The following is a 25,568-nucleotide window of genomic DNA, read 5'->3' on the forward strand; positions in this document are numbered from 1 at the left end:
AACATGTTTCACAAACTACTTGCTTCTATACCTTGTTTCATATATCCTCCTCATATCATAATCCTTCTCTCTTTAGTTTCATATAGCCTCCTTTGTTTTTCTTATTTTCTATAGCAGAATTGAATATTTATAAACAATAGAGCTAACACACATTATAGAAAACAACCATTAAGAAGAATGAAACATCTCTCTCTATATATATATATTGACTGGAAGCATCCCCAAGATACAGTTAGTGAATAAAGCAAGGCAAAGAGAATTGAGTATAGTATGTTGCCATTTGAATGGGAAAAAAGTGTTTATGCATTTGTATTTGGTAGTATTTCTCTGAAGGGATATAGAAGAAACTGATAATGGTAATTTCCTCTCAGGAGGGTAATGAGGTGGAATGTATATCCTTTTGAGCTTTTTCAGTTTTATAAGACATGTACATATTGTCTATTGAAAAATTAACTGATTATTTTTAAAATTTACTTATAAAAATACTAAATAATTTTTCTTTTTCTATACATAGGTATCAGAATGGCAGCACAACTTAACTTACCAGATAATACAGATGAATGGACAAAAGAGGATGTAAATCGGTGGTTAGAAAGTCATAAAATTGACCAAAAACACAGGGAAATTTTGACTGCACAAGATGTGAATGGTGCAAACTTGAAGTACTTAACTAAAGATCACCTTGTTGCTATGGGCATAACATTTGGACCAGCTATCCAAATAGAACATCTCTTCAAAGAGTTGCTGGAAACATCCTCTGGAGATCCTTTTCAGACAAGTAAGAGGGGGAAAGGCAGTAAAAATGTTCCTAAAAAACAGGAGAAAAATGGAGAAACTTCAAAGCAAAAACAAAAGGAGAAAGAGAAATCAGACATGGTTAATGACTCTACAATGAGTACAGTTACTAAAGGTTCTAAGTCACTAAAAAATGAGTTCATGAACGATGAAATAGATGACACAAAGGAAGAGCAGCCATCCATAGAACCGACATGTGTATCATACCCTTTTGATGAATTCAGTGATCCATATCGTTACAAATTAAATTTTAATCTACAGCCTGAAACAGGACCACTCAATCTCATTGATCCAATACATGAATTCAAAGGCTTCACGAATACAGAAACAGCCACAGAAGAGGATGTTAAGATGAAATTTAGCAATGAGGTTTTCCGGTTTGCTTCAGCTTGTATGAATTCACGTACCAATGGCACCATTCATTTTGGAGTCAAGGACAAACCCCATGGAAAAATTGTTGGCGTGGAAGTCACCACTGTCACCAAGGAAGCCCTCATTGACCACTTCAATCTGATGATCCACCAATATTTTGAAGACCATCAGGTCCAAAAAGCAAAGAATTGCATTCGAGAGCCAAGATTTGTAGAAGTTTTAATGCCAAATAGTACTCCATCTGACAGATTCGTTATTGAAGTGGATGTTGTTCCAAAACATTCTGAATGTGAACATGATTATTTCCAGATTAAAATGCAAAATTGCAGCAAGAAGACATGGACACAAAGTCCAAAATTCTCAGTCTTTGTGCGAGATGGGGCCAGTTCTAAGGACATCATGAAAAATAATGCATATTTCACATCATTTAAATTAGATTTAAAAAGACTGGCAGAATCTAGGAAAGAAGCAGAAGAAAAATGCAGAGTGAAAACAAATAAAAAAGAGAGTGAGGGACCAAAGCTTGTTAAACTGTTGACAGGAAATCAGGATTTGTTAGATAATTCCTACTATGAATGGTACATTCTTGTAATAAATAAGTGCCATCCGACTCAAATAAAACACTTAGATTTCCTAAAGGAAATTAAATGGTTTGCTGTGTTGGAGTTTGATCCTGAATCTGTGAGCAAGGGTGTGGTCAAAGCTTACAAAGAAACCCGAGTAGCAAACCTTCACTTCCCAAGTTTATATATGGAAGGGAAAACCACTAACGAGAAGATTACTAGTCTGAATCTTTATCAACAACTCAGCTGGATTTTCTGCAATGGCAGGTTAGACCTTGACAGTGAAAAATATAAACCCTTAGATCCAAGTTCCTGGCAAAGAGAAAAAGCGTCTGAAGTCAGGAAACTGATTTCATTTCTTACACGTGAAGACATAATGCCAAGAGGGAAGTTTTTGGTGGTATTTCTATTACTCTCCTCTGTGGATGACCCAAGAGACCCACTCATTGAGACCTTCTGTGCTTTCTACCAAGATCTCAAAGGAATGGAAAATATATTGTGTATTTGCACACATTCACGCATATGTCAGGGATGGAAAGATCTACTTGAAGCAAGATTAACAAAACAGCAAGATGAATTATCAAGCCAATGTGTTTCTACTTTAAGTCTTGAAGAGATAAATGGAACTATTCTTAAGCTAAAATCTGTGACTCAATCTTCAAAGAGATTTTTACCATCTATTGGTTCATCTACTGTCCTTCTGAAAAAAGAAGAAGATATCATGTCTGCTCTGGAAATTCTCTGTGAAAATGAATGTGAAGGTACACTCTTAGAGAAGGACAAAAAAAAATTACTTGAATTCAAAGCATCAAAAGAGGAAGACTTCTATCGAGGTGGCAAAGTATCATGGTGGAACTTCTACTTTTCTTCTGAAAACTATTCTTCCCCTTTTGTCAAAAGGGATAAATATGAAGGACTTGAAGAAATGATTCAAAACTGGGCAGATTCTTCTAAGCCAACATGTGTCAAAATTATTCATCTGTTTCATCATCCAGGCTGTGGTGGGACTACCTTGGCCATGCATGTTCTCTGGGAACTAAGGAAGAAATTCAGATGTGCTGTGCTGAAAAACAAGAGAGTGGATTTTTCTGAAATTGGAGAACAAGTGACTAATTTAATAACCTATGGGACAACAAATAATCAGGAATACTTACCTGTACTACTGCTTGTTGATGATTTTGAAGAACAAGATAATGTCTATCTTCTGCAGGCCTCTATTCAAACAGCTGTAGCTAATAGGTATATTCGATATGAGAGGCCTCTAGTGATCATCCTAAATTGCTGGAGATCACAGCATCCTGAAAAAAGTGCAAAGATCTCAGACAGTATTGCCCTAATACAACAACTATCTTCCAAAGAACAGAGAGCTTTTGAGCTTAAACTGAAAGAAATTGAAGAGCAACATAAAAACTTTAAAGATTTTTATTCCTTCATGATTATGAAAACCAACTTTGATAAAAAGTACATAGAAAATGTGGTCAGGAATATTCTGAAAGGACAAAATATTTCCACCAAGGAAGCAAAGCTCTTTTCTTTTCTGGCTCTTCTTAATTCATATGTGCCTGATACCACCATTTCACTATCACAGTGTGAAAAGTTCTTAGGAATCACAAACAAGAAAGCTTTCTGGGGAACAGAAAAGCTTGAAGACAAGATGGGCACCTACTCTACAATTCTAATAAAAACAGAGGTGGTAGAATGTGGGAACTACTGTGGAGTACGCATTATTCACCCTCTGATTGCCATTCGTTCACTGGAAGAATTGAAGATAAGCTATGACTTACATAAAAGTCAAATTATGCTGGATATGCTAACAGAAAATGTGTTCTATGAAACTGGTATAGGAAAAAGCAAATTTTTAGAAGATATGCAAACACTGCTGCTCACAAGACAGCGCAATGAACATGAAGGTGAAACAGGAACTTGGTTTTCCCCATTCATTGAAGCATTACATACAGATGAAGGGAACGTGGCAGTTAAAAATGTATTACTTGAAGGTATTCATCGGTTCAACCCAAATGCATTCATTTGCCAAGCCTTGACAAGACATTTCTACATTAAAGAGAAGGACTTTAACAGTGCTCTGTGTTGGGCAAATAAAGCAAAAAAGATAGAACCTGACAATTCTTATATCTCAGATACACTGGGTCAAGTGTACAAAAGTAAAATTAGATGGTGGATAGAGGATAATGGAAGAAACAGGAACATTTCAGTTGATGATCTATCTGATCTTTTGGATTCAGCAGTGCATGCCTCAAATGCATTCAAAGAATCTCAACAGCAAAGTGAGGATAGAGAGTATGAAGCAAAGGAAAGGTTTTACCAGAAGTCGAAAAGGCGGTATGATACTTACAATATAGCCGGGTATCAAGGGGAGATAGAAGTTGGGCTCTACACAATCCAGATTCTCCAGCTCCTTCCTTTTTTTGACAATAAAAGTGAACTATCTAAAAGAGATATGATCAATTTTATATCAGGAAGTAATGATATTCCTGGAGATCCAAGCCATGAATTTAAAGTAGTCCTCAAGAACTTTATTCCTTATCTAACCAATTTGAAATTTTCTTTGAAAAAGTCCTTTGATTTTTTTGATGATTACTTTGTCCTTCTAAAACCCAGGAACAATATTAAGCAAAATGCAGAGGCCAAAACTCGGAGAAAGGTGGCTGGATATTTTAAGAAGTATGCAGATATATTCGGTCCCTCAGAGGAATTACAGAACAAAGATCTTGGATCAAAGCTTAGTTTGCCACTTCAAGTAGAGCTGTATCGGAGAAGCCTAGAAGTACTAAAAGCAGACAAGTTTTCTGGGCTCTTGGAATATCTTATCAAAACTCAAGAAGATGCTATACGCACCATGGAAGATATAATGAACAAATATACTTTTCTCTTTGAGCAATGCAGTGTCAGAATCCTGCCAAGGGAAAAGCAAAATTTCATCTTGGCCAACATCATTCTCTACTGTATTAAACCTACCTCCAAAATAGTGAAGCCAATTAAAACACTGAAAGATCAGCTTCGAGAAGTCTTGCAACAAGTAGGAACGACTTGTCGATATTCAGAACCTTATTTCCTAGCTTCCCTGTTATTCTGGCCAGGAAACCAACAACTAGATCAAGATTCTAAACAAATGGAAAAGTATGCTTGGTCGCTGGAAAATTCTTTCAGGGGGCAATATAAGCATATGTATCGTACAAAGCAACCAATTGCATATTTCTTTCTTGGGAAAGGTAACAATATGAACAGACTTGTTCACAAAGGAAAAATCGATCAATGTTTTAGAAAGACAGCTGATATTAATTCCTTGTGGCAGAGTGGAGATGTATGGAAGGAGGAAAAAGTCCGAGAACTTTTGCTTCGGTTAAAGGGAAGAGCTGAAAATAATTGTGTATACATAGAATATGGAATCAATGAAAAAGTCACAATACCCATCACACCTGCTTTTTTTGGTCAACTTAGAAGTGGTAGAAGCATAGAAAAAGTATCTTTTTACCTGGGGTTTTCCTTTGGAGGCCCACTTGCTTATGACATTGAGGCTATTTAAGAGTTTGATCTTCTCCCTCCAGTAATGTGGACACAAAAGCACTTAATTTTTTTAGACCCAAGATCTATACTTTAAATTGGCAAATTTATAGATACAGCCTCTGACTTTTCAGCCCTGTACATACAATATTTATATTTCCTCTTAAGCATGTTGTGAGTCCCAAATAGACTGTGGTGGAAAAGGAAGGAATGAGAGATGTGGAAACTATCAAATATCTACCCTGGCTTGGACAACACCATCGAGGGCAAAATAAGGAGCTATGGATGGAATTAGGAGCGGTGAACGTAATCATTCAGCCACACAGAACCCCACCACTTCCCTCAATTAACCAACCAAGGCATGGATTGAGGAAGACTGTCTACTTTCTTCTTAAATGTGAAAATTTTTCAGAATTGAAAAACAATAGTTATGGTACCAAGACATTACAATATCTGGGAAACCGTTTCACAAAAACAGGTGAAAACTCTCAACATCAACATTTATTCCTACCAGGCAGACCAGAAAGGTAGCATGTACTTGGCACTGAAGGGTCTTTCAAAGGAGAGGACCAACCAGTTCTCTGAAGGTCATACCCATAGAGGTCTGCAGATCTTACCAAAGTAAGTAGGCTGGAGAATTAGGCTTCCTTTTCATGCAGTAGCAGGCAGTTGAGCAAAAATGAATTTCGTTTCTACAGCTGATAAGCTCATAGACCTCCAAACAAACAAAAATACACCAAAATTCCAAAGCTAATGAATAAAAAGGACTCTTGTGAAAAGACTAATGCATCCCCAATCCAGGGGATCCCAGTGTTCTAGCATGTATACATATAACATATGCACAACCAGTGAGAGGTAATCAAAATGTAATTTTTCCTAATAAAATTATGGATATGGGAAATCATCAGTGGTTGCTAAAACTTATAAAAAGCTGATAAAGAACTATAACAGATGAATCAAACTGTCCTGAATCCTGATCAATATTAACATTGCTGAGAGAGAACCAGACATCATGGGCCTGGAAGTCCTGTAGGAGTGCACACAACACCTGTGAGACAGTCTCACCAAATAATTGAAACTGAATCTGATCAAGCCTCTGGATCTTACTTCCAATTTAAAGGAAATACAGACATTGGATATGCTTCAAAGTAATTCTGTGTATGGGGTATGGGGATGGTGAAAGGAGAGTAGATGGGCAGTATAGTTGCAACAAGATTCGACAGGAGTTAACAATTGCTGCATTATGAGGACATGGGAGTTCATCAGACTCTTCTCTCTTCTTTGGACTGTGCTTTTGAAGTTTTCTGTTATAAAATATTTATAAAACAAAACAAACAAGAAATGCTATTTGTTTTGTCTTTACAATCCCATTCAAATTTTTTCACTGGAGGAGGTTTTTCCTTTGCTCCTGCATGAAATTTCAGCTTCATAACTTACCAATTCACTCTTGGCATAAAAAAATCCTCTGCTCAAATACAGTCTCAATTTAGAGATGAGAATGTCCAGTTGCATTTTTTTTCTCTGGGGCCACTTCCCACTCTGCTCCAGGTTTCGTTCTACTCTAAAGAGAACGGTCTCTGTTGGAGTCCTCTTACCTTCCCAGGTGATCCGTTAGAACTCAAATTAAACCAGCTTAGGCAGATGCTCTCTCCCCCGTGATCTACGTGGGGTGCATGAGAAACACTCATGGATGTTTGTTCTACCATTGGTAGGGAGTGCAGCTAACATCCAATCTTGGGAACAACATGCCCCATAAAGTCAAGAGGATGCATCAAGCACTTCACGTGGTCCTCTTGAAGCCCCCCTCTCTCTAGGCTCAGGATGAGGTTCTCGTGGTGGTTGGGAGAACTTTCACCAAAAGAACCTCTTCATAAACTGTCTCTTCCTCAGTGCCAGCAGTGGGCAAACTACAGCTCGTGGACCAAATGCAGCCTGTCTTTTACTTTTAAATACAGTTTTATTGGAACACAGCCACACTCATTTGTGTAAGTATTGGCTTTGGCTGCTTTTGCATTGCAACAGAGTTGAGTAGTTGCAACAGAGACCATACAGCCCACAAACCTAAACTATTTACCATCTGGCTCTTTACAGAAAAAGGTTGCCAACCCCTGCTCTATGCTGTCAGTGCTTTTATGTCTTTATTGTAGGTCAATTGTCTAATTGTTTCTTGGACATTTACTTTGAAAATATACATTTTGGTGTATCACCTAACTTTGGTATCTGATTTCTATCATTTTAGGGCCAAAGTTAAAATTTAACAACATTTTGTCTCACTGAATCTGTTTTTCACAGATAAATCTGATTATTCTTCAGGCAGGGGTTCTGTCTGTATACCTTACTTGTCCACCCTCAGAAAGTCAGAGCCCCAGGCCAGCCCCATGCTACTGCCTCTCCCTGTTTTGGAATTGGGAGGTGGCCCTGCCAGTGCATCTCTCCCTTGCAAGAAACTCTAGGCCATCTCTGGAGAGCAAATGGCTATGATGGGGTGGGGTGGGATGGGGGCTCATAATGATGTGCCAACACATCTGCTTTTTAGGCTGCTATTTACTGAGGTGGCTTTGGTGGACCCTCCCTTGCAGCTGCAGTAACTCATGGGTCCTTATCGAGGTGGTGGTCTTGGGGTAGAATCCCTCTTTTATTTTACCACTTGATTTAAAACATTTATTTTTGACTAGGCCTGTGGCTTCCATTAGCAATATGTTTCCTTTCCCTAATATGCAAATACTGGCTTTATTTGCTCAGTTTTGTGAGTGCTTTGGAATTTAGATGATTGTATAACTCAAGAAGATCACGATCACTTTTTTATCTTGCTCAAAATAATAATGATGATAATCATCATCATCATCATCATTCAGGCCCACTTTACCAAGGAACAGCAGAGTAATAAATGTGTCAGTTTTTCTTCTGCAAATAAAACATAGCTTGAATTACGCTGGATAAATTTGACAAGCACATTGATTTATCATAATTCTCTTTATTTAGCTTTATATTTTCCTTAGGTCCATGGAATTTGGTCTTGAAAAATAGAAATTTGGAATGTAAGATTTAAATATTAATAATTTACTATTCATCAGCCAGCAGTTCTCAGCTGAACAGAATTCCCCGAGAGGTCTTTCCAAATTGCCTGTTCTGTCTCCCAATTCAGATAGAGCCTACCTAGAGTGAGAAGGCATCGGATATTTTTTTTAACTTGAGAATAATTGATTAGGTCATTGTAATACAAAAGTTTCCCAACTCAGTGTTCAAAAGGAAATGTTAATCAACACTCTCAAAACAAATGGTGACCAGAACAAATGAGCTTTGGAAACTGCATGGGATTCTGCTTCTGGCTATTTGAAATGTGGATTAGCAAAGAAAACTCTCAGAAAGTAATCCCAAAGGGAAGTTCACTTATTGAATAGACTAAGTTATTTCTCTTAAAAATTTTTATTTTCTCACTTATTTTTATATTTCTTGCTCCTCCAAAGGTCTTCCTGCTGCACAACTTAAAACATACTAGAAAAGAGTTCATATGCACTGAAATATTTATAGATTTTTCACCTTCTCTACTGTCCAGAAGCCCAGCTCTAATTAAAGTATGTGTACTATAATTCTCTGTTCTTTTCTGTATTTTTAAAACTTAAATATGTATATATACCATCATCATAACGTTGTAGACGAGTTTCCAATTCCAAGGCAGGCTTTATAGCCTGAGAGTCCTATGTCACCACTGAATACATTCCAAGTAAGTAAAATATTGCATCTTCTTTCATTAGTGGAAGGAGACAATTGTTCAGTTTGAAATCCAGAAATTTACCCTTTAGGGAAATGCTATCATCATCTCATCCTTGTTGCCGAAAATATAGTTTAAGCCCATATTTTAGTGATTTACTTAAGATGTGTGTCACTTGGCTAGGGCAAGGTACCCAGATATTTGGTCACCTACATATTATATCAAACAGCCATCTAGATGTTGCTGTGAAGGTAATTTTTTTAAATAAATAAATTTATTTATTTACTTATTTACTTATTTATTTATTTATTTATTTATTTATTTATTTATTTATTTATTTATTTTTGGCTGCGTTGGGTCTTTGTTGCTGCGTGCGGGCTTTCTCTAGTTGTGGCGGGCGGGGGCCATTCTTCATTGTGATGTGTGGGCTTCTCACTGCGGTGGCTTCTCTTGTTGCGGAGCACGGGCTCTAGGCGCACGGGCCTCAGTAGCTGTGGCACATGGGCTCAGTAGTTGTGGCACACAGGCTTAGTTGCTCTGCAGCATGTGGGATCTCCCCCAGACCAGGGATCAAACCTGTGTCCCCTGCATTGGCAGGTGGATTCTTAACCACTGTGCGATCAGGGAAGTCCCAAAGGTATTTTTTTTAAAGATAATGTTAACATTTAAATCAGCAGACTTCGAGTAAAGCAGCTTGCCCTCCATAATGTGGGTGAGCCTCATCCAATCAGTTGAAGGTCTTAAGAGAGAAAAGACTGAAGTCTTCCAAGGAAGAAGAAATTCTAGAGAAGTTGCCTTCAGACTCCAGCTGCAACATACACACACACACACACACACACACAATATGTGAGTGTGGAGTGTGTGTGTATACATCTCTCTATATATATACATCCTATTAGTTCTGTTTCTCTGGAGAACTGATTATCACAGTCCTTAAACCAAAAATCAGCCATCAGGAGTCTCAGATATCCGAGAAACCAGCCTTCCTTAGTATTCTTGCTTTGATAAATCATTGGCTGCAAGAAGCCCATGGAATTTGCCTTGGTGCAAATGCAGGAATGGATTTCAAAGCCCAGCAGCAAAGGCCCTTGGTCAGTTAAGCTCCCTATGGTTAGAGATCTGCAAAGTGCATTCCCATGGTTATCACAAACACCAAACTCAAATAAAACAAAATTAAAGCAGTTCCAAGTCCTAGATAAAAACAGATCCCATTTACTAAACTAAGACAATCTGATTTCTGAATGTCTACCCAAAGAGGTTTCCAAATATAAATATCTGTAGAGAAAGCTGCAAGTGAGCTAAGTGTTTAAAAATAATTTAGCATTAATTCAAAATCATGATACAGAAAAAAAAAAAGCATTATAGCTAGTTTATTGGATAAGAAAGAAGTTGATCTGCACATAGTTCAGATTCACTGGCCCATGGTAATGACTAGATATAGGATGAGAGGGATCATATAAAACAAGGAAAATTAGCCATTCACAGAAATGGGCTGTTTACTTCATGCTGTTAGTGTGTTTCATTCAGCATTATATTCTGCGATCTGAAGTAGGGCTTTAGGATTTCATTGGTTCTTTGAACAAATCCAAACAGGATCAGCAATAGAAAAATGATAAACAAAAAGGTAGCAATAATGTTCTTTTAATTTATTTTAGCCTACATTAAATATGGCATCAATAGTTCAGGTATCTTTAGAGTTAGTGAGAAAATCTGTTGCAGTTCACGTTCTCCTGAAAGCAGACTCAGACACGTTTTACTGATGTGACCAGTCCCCGAGTCTTCAGAGTGTTTATCTCCCATCCTCTGGGGCACTTGTTTCTTACCAAACCTTCTAATGTGCTGGCCAGCTTGTGCTCATCTGACTTGATTTGCATGATGTTGTCAATGTAAGGGATCACAGTGATGTTCAGCAAGATGTCCAGATATGTGCAACTGATATCATGACAGAGGGACCAAGAGTTTATGTAGTCCTTGGGCAAAACTATTGACTGTATACTGCTGTCCATTTCTGATCCTTTTTTCTGATAGGGCTAGAATATAAGGCATTGGTTAAAACAATGCCCTCATACCATGTGCCTGAGATCATTCTAATCTTCTCTAGGAAAGATTCTACAACTGTCAATGAAATTGCAATTAGGGCTACTACTTGGTTGAGTTTCTGGTAATTTATTGTCTATAGAGGAGGTCTTATCAACTTCAAACAATAAGCATAAGCGATGCACATTCTTGGACTATAATGCAAGGAAGTCTGAAGTGGATAATAAAAATAACTAAACAGAAACACCCTTATATATTTGGAAATTTAAAATCAAACCAAAAAACTTATAAGCTAAAGAAAAAAAGGAAATTTTAAAGCACTTATAACTGAATAAAAATTAAAACATTACATTTCAAAACTTGTGAGATGAGGCAAAACTGTTGTATGGAGAGAAATGTATGGCCTTAATTGCTTATTCCAGACAATAAAACATAATGAAAATCAATTAGGTATAAACTTAGGAAATTAAAAAAATAGAATATCTCAAAGAAAATTTTATACTACAATAAAGATAATAGCAGAAATTAATGATATAAAAAAGAAGAAAACAGAAGAGCTCAATAAACCAAAAACTGGCTTTATGAAACAAACTAACAAAATACAGAAACTTCTGGTATGATTGATCATAAAATAATTAAAGAAAAAGAAACATAATTACAGATAAAGCTAAAAATACAGATTTCAGCTTTTATGAAGATGGAGTAGGTACATTTCCCCCTATTCTTTTCACTAAGTACAAAAGATGTCAAAAGATGGCTTTTAAAGGTAGAGAATGGAAGATAAACTAACTAGGGACCTAGAGATCAAAAGAAACAACATGATGCAGGGTGTTATCAGCACCAAATGGGAAACCAGAACTCTCACCCTTGTTCAGTAGTAATGCCCCACTCAGGTGTTAATGGAAACCAAGTGGGAAAGCTGGATTTTTATCCCCACCAGGGAGGAACAAGGCAAAGGGCACTGCCATTTTCCCTGACAGAGTGATGTCACAAAAGCCAATTAAAACAGAAGCTTTAAATAAGATTTAGATCCTCATAACAGAGTACCCAAAACGTACAGGTTTCAATAAAAAAAAAGTCACTCATCATACAAAGAACCAAAAAAAAAAAAAAAAAACTCAAAATGAATGAAAAAATACAATTGATTGATGCCAACACCAAGATGCCAGAGAGATTCGACTTCTCTAACAAAGACTTTAAAACATAGTAAAAGTGCTTCAGTGAGGAACTGTGAAGGCACTTGAAACAAATGAAAAAAGAGTTTCAGCAAACAAATAGAAGATGTAAAGAAGAACTATATGGAAATTTTAGAACTAAAAACACAATAATTAAAATAGGCAACACAAAGGATTGACTCAACAGAATTCAGGGGACAGAGGAAAGAATTAGTGAACTTGAAGATAGAATAATAGAAATCACCAGTCTGAAAAAAATGCAGAAAGATACAAGAACTGTGAGACCATTAAAAAAAAAAAATCTATTATTCATTTAACAGTAATCGTAAGAGTGGAGAAAGAGGATGGGACTGAAAAATTACTGGAAGAAATAATGGCTACAAACTTCCCAAAGTTGGCAAAATATATAAATCTACAGATTCAAAAAGCTGAGCAAAGGAAACCTTACTTGAATAAACCCAAAGAAAACCACACCAACACATACTAGAGTCAAAGATAAGAGCAGAATTCAGTGAAACTGAAATCAGAACAATAGAGAAAATCAACTTTTAAAAAGCTAGTAATTAGAAAAGATCAATGAAATTGACAAACCTCTAGCAAGACTGATAAAGAAAAAAAAGAAAAGAATTACCAGTATCAAGAATGAAACAGGGATATCATTGTAGACTCTGAAAGCATCAAACGGATAATAAGGGAATACTATGAACATCTCTACACAGATAAATTTTACAACTTAGATAAAGTTGACCAATTCTCAAAGAAGTACAAACTACTATATCTTATCCAGTGTAAATTAGATCATTTGAATAACCTTATAACCCCTAAGGAAATTGAATATATAATTTTTAAATTCCCAAAAATGAAGTCCCCAGGCCCAGATACTTTCACTGGAGAACTCTACCAAACAAGTAAAGAAAAATTAATGCCAATTATATACAATCTCTTCCAGAAAATAGAAGAACCATTCCTAATTGATTTTATAAATCTAGAATTACACTGATGCCAAAACCAGACAGAGAGTGCCTCACCCAAAGAAAAGTAAAGACCAATATCCCTCATGTACATAAACACAAAAGATCCTTAACAAAACATAAGCAAACAGAATTCATCAATATATAAAAGAATTATATACCATGGCAAGTGGAGTATATACCAAAATACAAGGGTGATTCAATATTCAAAAATTAATCAACTACCATATTAACAGGCTAAAGTAGAAAATTACATAACATACCAACTTATAGAGAAAAATCATGTGACAATATTCAACATCCATTTGTGATAAAATCTCATTGAAAACTAGGAATAGAGGAGGACATCCTCAACTTAATAAAGAGCATCTACAAAAAACCATACAGTTAACATCATACTTAATGGTAAAAGACTAATTGTTTATACCCCAAGAATGAGAACAAGGCTAAGATGTGTGCTCTTACCACTTTTATTCAACATTGTACTGGAAGTTCAAGCTAATGCAATAAAGCAAGAAAGGAAATAAAAACATACAGATCAGAAAGGAAGAAATAAAAGCTGAAAATTATGTGATTTTCTACATACAAAATCCTAAGGAATCTACCAAAAAAATCCACCTAGATCTTATAAGCGAGTTCAGCAAGGTCACAGTATACAAAATTAACATACAAAAATAAATAGTCTTTCTATATATGAGCAATAAACACATGGACACTAAAATAAAAATATCAATATCTTTGATAATCACTCAAAAAAGTGAAATAGTTCAATTTAAGTCTAACAAAACATGTGCATAACTCTTTTTTTTCTTTTTTCTTTTTTCTTTTTTTAACATCCTTATTGGAGTATAATTGCTTTACAATGGTGTGTTAGTTTCTGCTTTATAAAAAAGTGAAACCGCTATACATATACATATATCCCCATATCTCCTCCCTCTTGCTTCTCCCTCCCACCCTCCCTATCACTCTTATATTGAAAACTACAACATGCTGATGAAAGAAATCAAAGATTGACTAAATGGAGAGACACACTCTGTTAAAGGATTAAAAGACTCAACATAATAAATGTATCCATTCTCCCCAAATTTATACATTTTTCGTGAAATTTCTATTAAAATTCCAGCAAGATTCTGTGTATAGACAAAATTGTTGTAAAATTTATATGGAAAAGCAAAAAAAGTAGAATAGCTAAAAGAAATTTTTAAAGAATTGAGAGGAGTCAACTTACCTGATTCACATCTTATAAAATGGTCAAGGCTGTGTGACAGAGAAAGAGACACCTAGGTCAATGGGACAGAATAGAAGGCTTATAAATAGACTCATAAATATGCTCAACTGATTTTTGACAAAGCTGTAAAAGTAATTCAATGGAGGAAGGATAGTCTTTTCAACAAATGGTGCTGAAGCAATTGATCATCCACAGGTTTTTAAATGAACTTAAACCTAAACCTCACACTTAATGCAAAAATTAACTCAAAATGGATCACAGGTTTAGATTTAATTATAAGTTTTTAAAATTTTATAAAATTATAAAACTTTTAAGAAAAAACACAGGAGAAAGTATTTGTTATCTAGGGCTAGGCAAAGAATTCTTAGACTTGACACCAAAAGCACCATAAAAGAAAAGTTAATAAATTGGACTTAATCAAAATCAAAAATTTTGTTCTGTGAAGATCCTATTATGAGGATGAAAAGACAGATACAGAATGGAAGAAAATATTTGCAAACCACATATTTAACAAAGGATTATTATCCTGAATATATAAAGAACCCTAAAATATCACCTGTTAAAAACAAAACCACCCAATCCAATCAGAAATGGGCAAGGGACATGAAAAAACATTGAGACATTTAATCAAAGAGGATATATAGATGGCAAATAAGCACATGAAAAGATGCTCAACATTATTAGCCATTAGGGAAATGCAGGCTCAAGAGAGAGGGAATATGGGGATATATGTATACATATAGCTGATTCACTTTGTTGTACAGCAGAAACTAACACAACATGTAAAGCAATTATTCTCCAGTAAAGATATTTCTAAAAAATCAAAATGTGTCATCACTAAATGCTTATCAGAATGGCTAACATAAAAAAGTAGTGCCAACACTATATTTCGGAAGGAAGCAGAGAAACACATGTATTGTAGATGGGTTATAAAATGATATAGCCAATCTGGAAGATGGTTTGGCAGTTTCTTTCTTTTTTTTTAATTTAAAAATATTTATTTATTTAAAACTAATAAAGTAAACTCATTGCATATTAACATATTTTTATGAAAAAAATTATATTTTCCAAAATAAAGTAGGGAGAAGCATGGTATTATTTTACATTTTTGCAAATCTCTTTGATGTTAGGCTTATGAGAATCCAGATGGGTTTTCGTTTTTTTTGTTTTTTTAATAGATCTTTATTGGAGTATAATTGCTTCACAAGACCGTGTTAGTTTCTGTTGCACAACAAAGCGAATCAGCCATATGCATACATGTGTCCCTATATTCCCTCCCTTTTGAGCCTCCCTCCCATCCTCCCTATCCCATCCCTCTAGGTCATTGCAAAGCGTCGAGCCGATCTCCCTGTGCTATGCTGCTGCTTCCCACAAGCCAACTATTTTACATCCGGTAGTGTGTATATGTCGATGCTACTCTCACTTTGCCCTCCCATCCATGTCATCAAGTCCATTCTCTATGCCTACCTCTTTATTCCTGCCCTGCAACTAGGTTCATCAGTACCATTTTTTTAATATACATTCCATATATATGTGTTAGCAGACTATTTATTTTTCTCTTTCTGACTTACTTCACTCTGTATGACTGACTCTAGGTCCATCCACCTCACTATAAATAACTCAATTTCATTTCCTTTTATGGCTGAGTAATATTCCATAGTATATATGTGCCACATCTTCTTTATCCATTCATCTGTGAATGGACATTTAGGTTGCTTCCATGTCCTGGCTATTGTAAATAGTGCTGCAGTGAACATTGTGGTCCATGTCTCTTTTTGAATTATGGTTTTCTCAGGGTATATGCCCAGTAGTGGGATTGCTGGGTCGTATGGTAGTTCTATTTTTAGTTTTTTAAGGAACCTCCATACTGTTCTCCATAGTGGTTGTATCAATTTACATTCCCTCCAACAGTGTAGGAGGGTTCCCTTTTCACCACACCCTTTCCAGCATTTATTGTTTCTAGCTTTATTGAAAATGGCCATTCTGACTGACGTGAGGTGATACTCATTGTAGTTTTGATTTGCATTTCTCTAATAATTAGTGATGTAGAGTGTCTTTTTATGGGCCTCTTGGCCATCTGTATGTCTTCCTTGGTGAAATGTCTCTTTAGGTCTTCCACCCATTTTTTAACTGGATTGTTTGTTTTTTGATATTGAGCTCCATGAGCTGTTTGTATATTTTGGAGATTAATCCTTTCTCTTTTGTTTCAATTGCAAATATTTTCTCCCATTCTGAGAGTTGTCTTTTTGTCTTGTTTATGGTTTCCTTTGCTGCACAAAAGCTTTTAAGTTTAATTAAGTCCCATTTGTTTATTTTTGTTTTTATTTCTGTTACTCTAGGAGGTGGGTCAAAAAAGATCTTGCTATGGTTTATGTCAAAGAGTGTTTTTCCTATGTTTTCCTCTAAAAGTTTTATAGTGTCTGGTCTTACATTTAAGTCTTTAATCCATTTGGAGTTTGTTTTTGTGTATGGTGTTAGGTAGTGTTCTAATTTCATTTTTTTACATGTAGCTGTCCAGTTTTCCCAGCACCACTTATTGAAGAGGCTGTCTTTTCTCCATTGTATGTTCTTGCCTCCTTTGTCATAAATTAGGTGCCCATATGTGCATGGGTTTATCTCTGGGCATTCTATCCTGTACCATTGATCTATTTTTCTGTTTTTGTGCCATACTGTCTTGACTACTTAGCTTTGTGGGATAGTTTGAAGACAGGGAGCCTGATTCCTCCAACTCCGTTTTTCTTTCTCAAGATTGCTTTGGCTATTCGGGGTCTTTTGTGTTCCCATATGAATTGTAAGATTTTTTGTTCTAATTCTGTGAAGAATGCCACTGGTAGTTTGATAGGGATTGCATTGAATCTGTTGATTACTTTGGGAAGTACAGTCATTTTCACAATATTGATTCTTCCAATCCAAGAACATGGTATATTTCTCCACTGTTTATGTCATCTTTGATTTCTTTCATCAGTGTTTTATAGTTTTCTGAGTACAAGTCTTTTGCCTCCTTAGGCAGGTTTATTCCTAGGTATTTTATTCTTTTTGTTGCAATGGTAAATGGGAGTGTTTCCTTAATTCCTCTTTCTGATTTTTCATTGTTGGTGTATGGGAATGCCAGAGATATCTGTGCATTAATTTTGTATCCTCCAACCTTACCAAATTCATTGATTAGTTCTAGTAGTTTTCTGGTGGCATCATAGGATTTTCTACGTATAGTATCTTGTCATCGGCAAACAGTGACAGTTTTACTTCTTCCTTTCCAATTTGGATTCCTTTTATTTCTTTTTCTTTTCTAATTGCTGTGGCTAGGACTTCCAAAACTATGTTGAATATGAGTGGCAAGAGTGGACATCCTTTCTTGTTCCTGATCCTAGTGGAAATGCTTTCAGTTTTTTGCCATTGAGTATGATGCTTGCTGTGGGTTTGTCATATATGGCCTTTATTATGTTGAGGTAGGTTCCCTCTATGCCCATTTTCTGGAGAGGTTTTATCATAAATGGGTGTTGAATTTTGTCAAAAGCTTTTTCTGCCTCTATTGAGATGATTATATGGTTTTTATTCCTTAATTTGTTAATGTGGTGTATCACATTGATTGATTTGCCTATATTGAAGAATCCTTGCATCCCTTGGATAAATCTCATTTGATCATGGTGTATGATCCTTTTAATGTGCTGTTGGATTCTGTTTGCTAGTATTTTGTTAATGATTTTTTCATCTATGTTCATCAGTGATATTGGTCTATAATTTTCTTTTTTTGTGATATCTTTTTCTGGTTTTGGTATAAGGGTTATGGTGGCTTTGTAGAATGAATTTGGGAGTGTTTCTCCCTCTGCAATTTTTTTGTAAGAATTTGAGAAGGAACGGTATTAGCTCTTCTCTAATTGTTTGATAGAATTCGCCTGTGAAGCCATCTGGTCCTGGACTTTTGTTTGTTGGAAGATTTTAAATTATGGTTTCAATTTCATCACTTGTGATAGGTCTGTTTATATTTTCTAATTCTTCCTGGTTCAGTCTTGGAAAATTGTACCTTTCCAAGAATGTGTCCATTTCTTCATGGCTTTCCATTTTATTGACAGATAGTTGTTTGTAGTAGTCTCTTATAATCCTTTGTATTTCTGCAGTGTCTGTTGTGATTTCTCCTTTTTCATTTCTAATTTTGTTGATTTGCATCCTCTCCCTTTCTTTCTTGATGAGTCTGGCTAATGGTTTACCAGTTTGGGTTATCTTATCAAAGAACCAACTTTTAGTTTTACTGATCTTTGCTATTGTTTTCTTCATTTCTATTTCATTTATTTCTGTTCTGATCTTTATGATTTCTTTCCTTCTACTGACTTTGGGTTTTCTTTGTTCTTCTTTCTCTAGTTGTTTTAAGTGTAGGGTTAGATTGCTTATTTGAGATTTTTCTTGTTTCTTGAGGTGAGATTGAATTGCTATAAACTTCCCTCATAGAACTGCTTTTGCTGCATCCCACAGGTTTTGGGTCATCGTGTTTTCGTTTTCATTTGTTTCTGTGTATTTTTTTATTTCTTCTTTGATTTCTTCAGTGATCTCTTGGTTCTTTAGTAGCACACTGTTTAGCCTCCATGTGTTTGTGTTTTTTACAGTTTTTTTCCTGTTTTAGATTTCCAATCTCATAGCGTTGTGGTCAGAAAAAATGCTTGATACGATTTCAATTTTCTTAAATTTCCGAGGCTTGATTTGTGACCCAAGATGTGATCTATCCTGGAGAATGTTCCACGTGCACTTGAGAAGAAAGTGTATTCTACCACTTTTGGGTGGAATGTTTTATAAATATCAATTAGATCTATCTGGTCTATTGTGTCATTATAGCTTGTGTTTCCTGATTTATTTTCTGTTTGGATGCTCTGTCCATTGGTGTAAGTGAGGTGTTAAAGTTCCCTACTATTATCATGTTACTGTCAATTTCTCCTTTCATGGTTGTTAGCATTTGCCTTAGGTATTGAGTTGCTCCTATGCTGGGTGCATAAACATTTATAATTGTTATATCTTCTTCTTAGATTGATCCTTTGATCATTATGTAGTGTCCCTCCTTAGCTCTTGTAACAGTCTTTATTTTAAAGTCTATTTTAGGGACTTCCCCGGTGGCACAGTGGTTAAGAATCCGCCTGCCAGTGCAGGGACACAGATTCGATCCCTTATCCCAGAATATCCAACATGCCGCGGAGCAACTAAGCCTGTGCACCACAACTAGTGAGCCTGTGCTCTAGAGCCCATGTGCCACAACTACTGAAGCCTGTGAGCCTAGAGCCCATGCTCCTCAACAAGAGAAGCCACTGCAATGAGAAGCCCGTGCACTGCAACAAAGAGTAGCCCCCGCTCCTGCAACTAGAGAAAGCCCGCGCACAACAACAAAGACCCAACACAGCCAAAAATAAATAAAATAACAAGTAAAATAAAGTCTATTTTATCTGATATGAGTATTGCAACTCCAGCTTTCTTTTGATTTCCATTTGCATGGAATATCTTTTTCCATCCCTTCACTTTCAGTCTGTATGTGTCCCTAGGTCTGAAGTGGGTCTCTTATAGACAGCATATATATGGGTCTTGTTTTTGTATCCATTCAGCCAGTCTGTGTCTTTTGGTTGGGGCATTTAATCCCTTTACATTCAAGGTTATTATCAATATGTATGTTCCTATTACCATTTTCTTAATTGTTTTGGATTTGTTTTTGTGGGTCTTTTACTTCTCTTGTGTTTCCAGCTTAGAGAAGTTTCTTTAGCATTTGTTGTAAGGCTGGTTGGTGGTGCTGAATTCTGTTAGCTTTTGTTTGGCTAAAAAGCTTTTCACTTCTCCATGGAATCTGAATGAGATCCTTGCTGGGTAGAGTAATCTTGGTTGTAGGTTTTTCTCTTTCATCACTTTAAGTATATCCTGCCACTCCCTTCTGGCCTGCAGAGTTTCCACTGAAAAATCAGCTGATAACCTTATGGGGATTCCTTTGTATGTTGTTTTTTGTTTTTCCCTTGCTGCTTTTAACATGTTTTCTTTGAATTTAATTTTTGTTAGTTTGATTAATATGTGTCTTGGTGTGTTTTTCCTAGGGTTTATCCTGTATGGAACTTTCTGTGCTTCCTGGACTTGGGTGACTATTTCCTTCCCCATGTTAGGGAAGTTTTCCACTATAATCTCTTCAAATATTTTCTCAGACCCTTTCTTTTTCTCTTCTTCTTCTGAGACCCCTATAATTCGAATGTTGGTGCATTTAGTGTTGTCCCAGAGGTCTCTGAGATTGTCTTCAATTCTTTTCATTCTTTTTTTTTTATTCTGCTCCTCGGCAGTTACTTCCACCATTTTGTCTTCCAGGTCACTTATTCTTTCTTCTGCCTCCATTTTCCTGTTACTGATACCTTCTAGTGTATTTTTCATTTCAGTTATTGTGTTGTTCATCTTTGTTTGTTTGTTCTTTAGTTCTTCCAGGTCTTTGTTAAACATTTCTTGTATTTTCTCAGTCCGTGCTTCCATTCTATTTCCGAGATTCCAGATCATCTTTACTATCATTACTCTGAATTCTTTTTCAGGTAGATTGCCTATTGCCTCTTCATTTATTTGGTCTTGTAGGTTTTTACCTTGCTTCTTCTTCTGTGACATATTTTTTTGCCGTCTCATTTTTTTTTTTTTTTTTTAATGAGTGGGATTGTGCTCCTGTCTTACTGGTTATTTGGCCTGAGGCTTCCAACACTGGAGTTTATAGGCTATTGGGTAGAGCTGGGTCTTGGTGCTGAGATGAGGACCTCTGTGAGACCTCACTCCGATGAATATTCCCTGGGGTCTGAGGTTCTCTGATAGTCCAGTGGTTCGAACTCGGAGCTCCCACTGCAGGAGCTTCCACCGGACCCCAGACTCTCAAACAAGATCCTGCAGCCTGAGTGGGGTGGCAAAAAAAAAAAAAAAAAAGAACAATAACAAAGTAAAAAATAAAATTAGACTAGGAAACTAACAGATATGTTAGAAAGAATGTAAAAATAAAAATATAGATGAATCAACGACCAGAAGGTACATCAGTACCACAGTAGTAAAAAGAGGAGGAGGGAAAAAAAAAAAAATGGGGGTGGAAGGCCTTGGCTGTGGAGAGCAGGGCCTAAGCAAGGGCAAGGCTTGGGCAGTGGGTGGGGCCAATGCTTAGGACCCACAGGGCTGGAAAAGGCCCTGGGGGCTGTAGGGGGTAGGGCTTAGGCTCAAAGAACAGAAGGGGCCCAGGTGTGCCCCCCACCCCTGGTCTCAGAGGGCAGGGGACCTCCCCTGGGAGCCCAGCAGGCTTCCTGGGCTCGAGTGGGCGGGGCAAATGCCCTCCTCTCCTCTCCTGCTCCTCCTGTCTGGGGTCTGGGAGGACCCCTCCCACCTGCCACTCCTGATCTCCCCGGCCTCGCTCCTATGCCCCCAGGACCCACGCTGCCTGGATGGGGCTTTGGAGTGGGGGGAACTGGCTTGGGAGCTCAGCAGTCTCCTGACCCAAGTGGGCTAGGCGATCACCCTCTGCTGCTCTCCAGCTCTTCCCAGAGAGTCCCTCCCACCTGCCTCTCCTGATCTCCCTGGCCTTAGGGGGGCTGATCTTGTCCGGCCTCCACTTCTCCTCCTGCCTCGGTCCCCCTACATCCTATTGGTTCACTCTGGAGTTCCTCCCATCTCCTTGGGGATCAGAGTCCCCCACCAGCGGCCGGCAGGCACCCTAGTTGTGGGGAGATGCTAATTCCACGTCTTCCCACACTGCCATCTTGATTCCCCCTCCCCCCGCAGTTTCTTTAAAATCTAACTGTGCAGCTATTATACGATCCAGCAGTTGCATTCTTGAGCATTTATCCCAGAAAAATGAAAAGCTATGTTTACACAAAGTCTTGTACATAAATATTTAAAATAACTTTCCTCATAATATTCCAAAACTGGAAACAACCCAGGTGTCCTTATGGTAAATAGGTAAACAAACTATAAAATGCCTATGCTATAAAATATTACTTAGCAATAAAATGAATAAATTATTGATACACTCAACGTCTTGGAATTGGCTGTAAAAAAATTCAATCCCACAAGTTTACATACTGAGTGATTCCATTCATATAACATTCTTGAAATGATGAAATTATAGAAATGGAGAATAGATTATTGGTTGCCAGGAGTCTGGGGAAGTAGGGAGAAAAATGGGCATGGCTATAAAAGGGCAATAGACGTGATCCTTGTAGGGATGGAATTGTCTGTATCTTGACTGTATCAGTGTCACTATCCTGCTTGTGATTTCATACTGTAGCTCTCCAAGATGTTACCACCACTGGGGGAAAGTAGGCAAAGCATACACTGGATCTCTCTGAATTACTTCTTACAACTGCATGTGAATTTACAATCTTCCCCTCCAAAGCTTTTTAATTAAAAAAAAAAAGTTAATGAGAAAAAAAATGTAATAAGAGACTGCTACCAAAAATTTACACCAACAAATTTGAAAACAATTAAACTACTAAATTCTTAGACATGAACTTGTGTTTATAGATTTATTCACATATATTTGTGTTTATTCACATATGTATGAATTTATTCATATATATTATTTATAGCTTCCTGAAATTGTACATAAATCTATTTGGCTTATGTTGGTTTTGTAAGAAGGTTTAAAAACAATAGTTTAATTTTCCATAATAGTAATAGGACTTTTTAAGCTTACTGTTTTTTTAGCTAATTTTGTAAACTTTCTATAATTTAAGGAAACTTGAGTAAATGAATAAATGTATATATATGCACATATATGTGTGTATAACATAAATAATATATAATGTATATGAATATATGCCTAATAATAGATGTGAGTTAAAATAACCTATTTGTAGCCCCTGGCAAGCTATAGCACTGCAGTTACTAAGACTTTCATCTGTGGTAAATTTCTGTGGGATACAGTGGAAGGAGACACACTTATCTCTGTAATACATTTGAGACTTACAGAGGAAATAGTAACTATGAAGCGTGTGGGATGAGTTGGTAGTTGCTAGGCTCACTTGATTAATGAAGACAGAGAATGATATGCTCAGGTCATGGTAAAAAAGGTCATAGACGGTAGATTCCACTGTCCAGCACCCCAAGGCTCAGCAGTTCTCTGATCTGAATCACTGCTGAAGGTTTTAGAAAAATGAAGAATACTTTCCTCTTCTACTCTGCATCTAGCGCATTATTTTCCACTAGCCAGCATTTGAAACATGTTTATTGGTCGTTAAATTTTATTCTCCAAAGGTTTTTATTGTTCTGATAGCTTCCACTTGCCCCATAGGGTCTATTCTCCACCCGTCCCCACTCTCCTTTCTGCCAAAGGTGCTCACCTACATGGACCACATCAATAGGCCTCCTCTGGCACTCTGGTTTCCAGTTGGGGTTGGCTATTAAGGATGCCTCAGTAAGAAACTGGAGGCAAGGAGAAAAATAAGGATATTTATTACCCTGGCTGCCTCTTTGCAAAGTCACCTTTCTGGCTATGTTCCTGAATAAAGGTAACTGCTTCTTTCTAGGGAGACTGCTTGACAAGACTCTCTCTCTTTTTGGGTTCTGAAACCTCTCCCTGTCTTCATTTCTTCATGGGTTAAGGGGAACAGCTCTGCTGCCAGTAACTCCAGGACAGTGTTATGGTTTCCCTAATACTCATAGCTTCATATATGTTTCCTTTAATAATCTTCCTCAAATTAACCTAATTTGCATGTGTAATCTGTTTCCTGCTAGGATCTGACTGACGCATGTATATTCTGTGCTTTGCTCTGAAGCATCTCCTAGTGGCTGGATGTGATTAACTTGGAATGACCTTAGCCAATTCCAGAGGGGATGGAAACTTTGAAGAAAAGTCTCATTCTTGGTACTAGTAAGCCCAAAAGCCTCAGCCTCACCAAAATGAGAAAACGAAAAAATTTGCATCGGGCCCTTTTCCTCCTTCCCTCCCCTCAGGTCAGATACTCTATATAACCCTCCCTTAACTGATTGGATTGTTAGTTTTAATTTAATTGGATTGTTAAATTTATGGATTGTTTTCTAAACTCTGCCTTGCAGAACCCAAAATTTTGATGGAGGGTCTTTGGGAAAGAGAGTATAGCAAAAATGAAGACAGCCTCAGTAAGTAGAGCTTTCTGATACCCATTTCATCCAGAACATTTAATTTTTTTAATTTATATGCTGCGGTCCCATATGAAATTTTATTTGAAAAGTAATTTCATTCCAACAAATAAAAAGTTTTTGACTACTGGTTTAATTCACTTTAATAGATAACCACTGACAAATCAAAACTCTTTAAGATTCAAAAAGCAACCTCTGGTAGGACTTCAGGTAACAGCAGAATTAGAACTGGTAACAGTGTACAGTTTAGAGTCAGGTTATTCCAGTCTGATGTACTTCAAATTATGCCCCATAAAGGGCTGCTTATTATGAATAGCCACTCAAAACTCTGAAGATCTGTTTCTTTGTCAACATGGATGCCTCCTTTGTTATTTACAAATCCCAATCACCAGCTGAGTCAATCTTTATCTAATTATTTTTATCTTCCTCTAGGAACCCTTCCCAGGCTAAGTAGTAATCAGCCTTCAACAGTTACCATCTGGTATTATTTAGTGGCTTCCAATTTGTGAGTCATGGAATCACAGAAACTTTGAGTTGAAAGGGGTTGTCAAAGGTCACTCAGTCCAATATTCCTTCCTTGCTAGAAGCCCTGCTCTAATTTCCCTGACAAGTCATCACTCAGCCACCTGAATGCTTTCAGGTAACAGGTAAGGCCCTATTTTATCAGGCACTCCACCTGTTAAGAGAGTTTTTCTGTATATTAAGTCAAAATGTGTGTCCCTATGCATGGCACCAGCTAGTGCCAAGCATTCCCTGTAGAACAAAGAGCAGTTCCCCTCCCTATTTACAGGAAAGTTTTTCAAATATTAGCCAACAGTAATCATACCTTTACTTAGTTTCTCCACAAAAATCATCCATCACCACCAGATCTAAAACTATTCCTCTGAGACATTTGATGGTTTCCAGACTCCTCACCATGCTTGTAGCCCTTTTCTGGCTGTGCTTCAGTTTTCACTTCATTCTTAAAATTTATGCTTGGTATAGAACACAATTCAGGAGACATGTTCTGACCAGTTGAGCCCCACTGACTACTTTGCTAAAGACATTAGACTGATTAACGTCACCAAGACTATACCTGCCTTCTTTTTTGGCAGTTACTACACACCA

The 25,568-nt window shown here is 36.9% G+C and overlaps 1 protein-coding gene across 10 annotated transcripts in view; it reads left to right on the forward strand.

The window, feature by feature from the left end:
- LOC309665389 (sterile alpha motif domain-containing protein 9-like) overlaps window positions 1-25,568 on the forward strand; it is a 77,569-nt gene extending 52,001 nt beyond the window's left edge. For all 10 annotated transcript variants that reach the window (XM_082471656.1, XM_082471657.1, XM_082471661.1 and 7 more), the window contains one exon: window positions 515-25,568. In XM_082471656.1, the coding sequence (XP_082327782.1) occupies window positions 523-5,274 (4,752 nt within the window). In that variant the 5' untranslated portion in view covers window positions 515-522 and the 3' untranslated portion in view covers window positions 5,275-25,568. The remainder of the gene's footprint in view (window positions 1-514) is intronic.

This window comes from Balaenoptera physalus (genome assembly GCF_965194825.1).
Source record: "Balaenoptera physalus genome assembly, chromosome: 8".
Taxonomy (NCBI): Eukaryota; Metazoa; Chordata; class Mammalia; order Artiodactyla; family Balaenopteridae; genus Balaenoptera; species Balaenoptera physalus.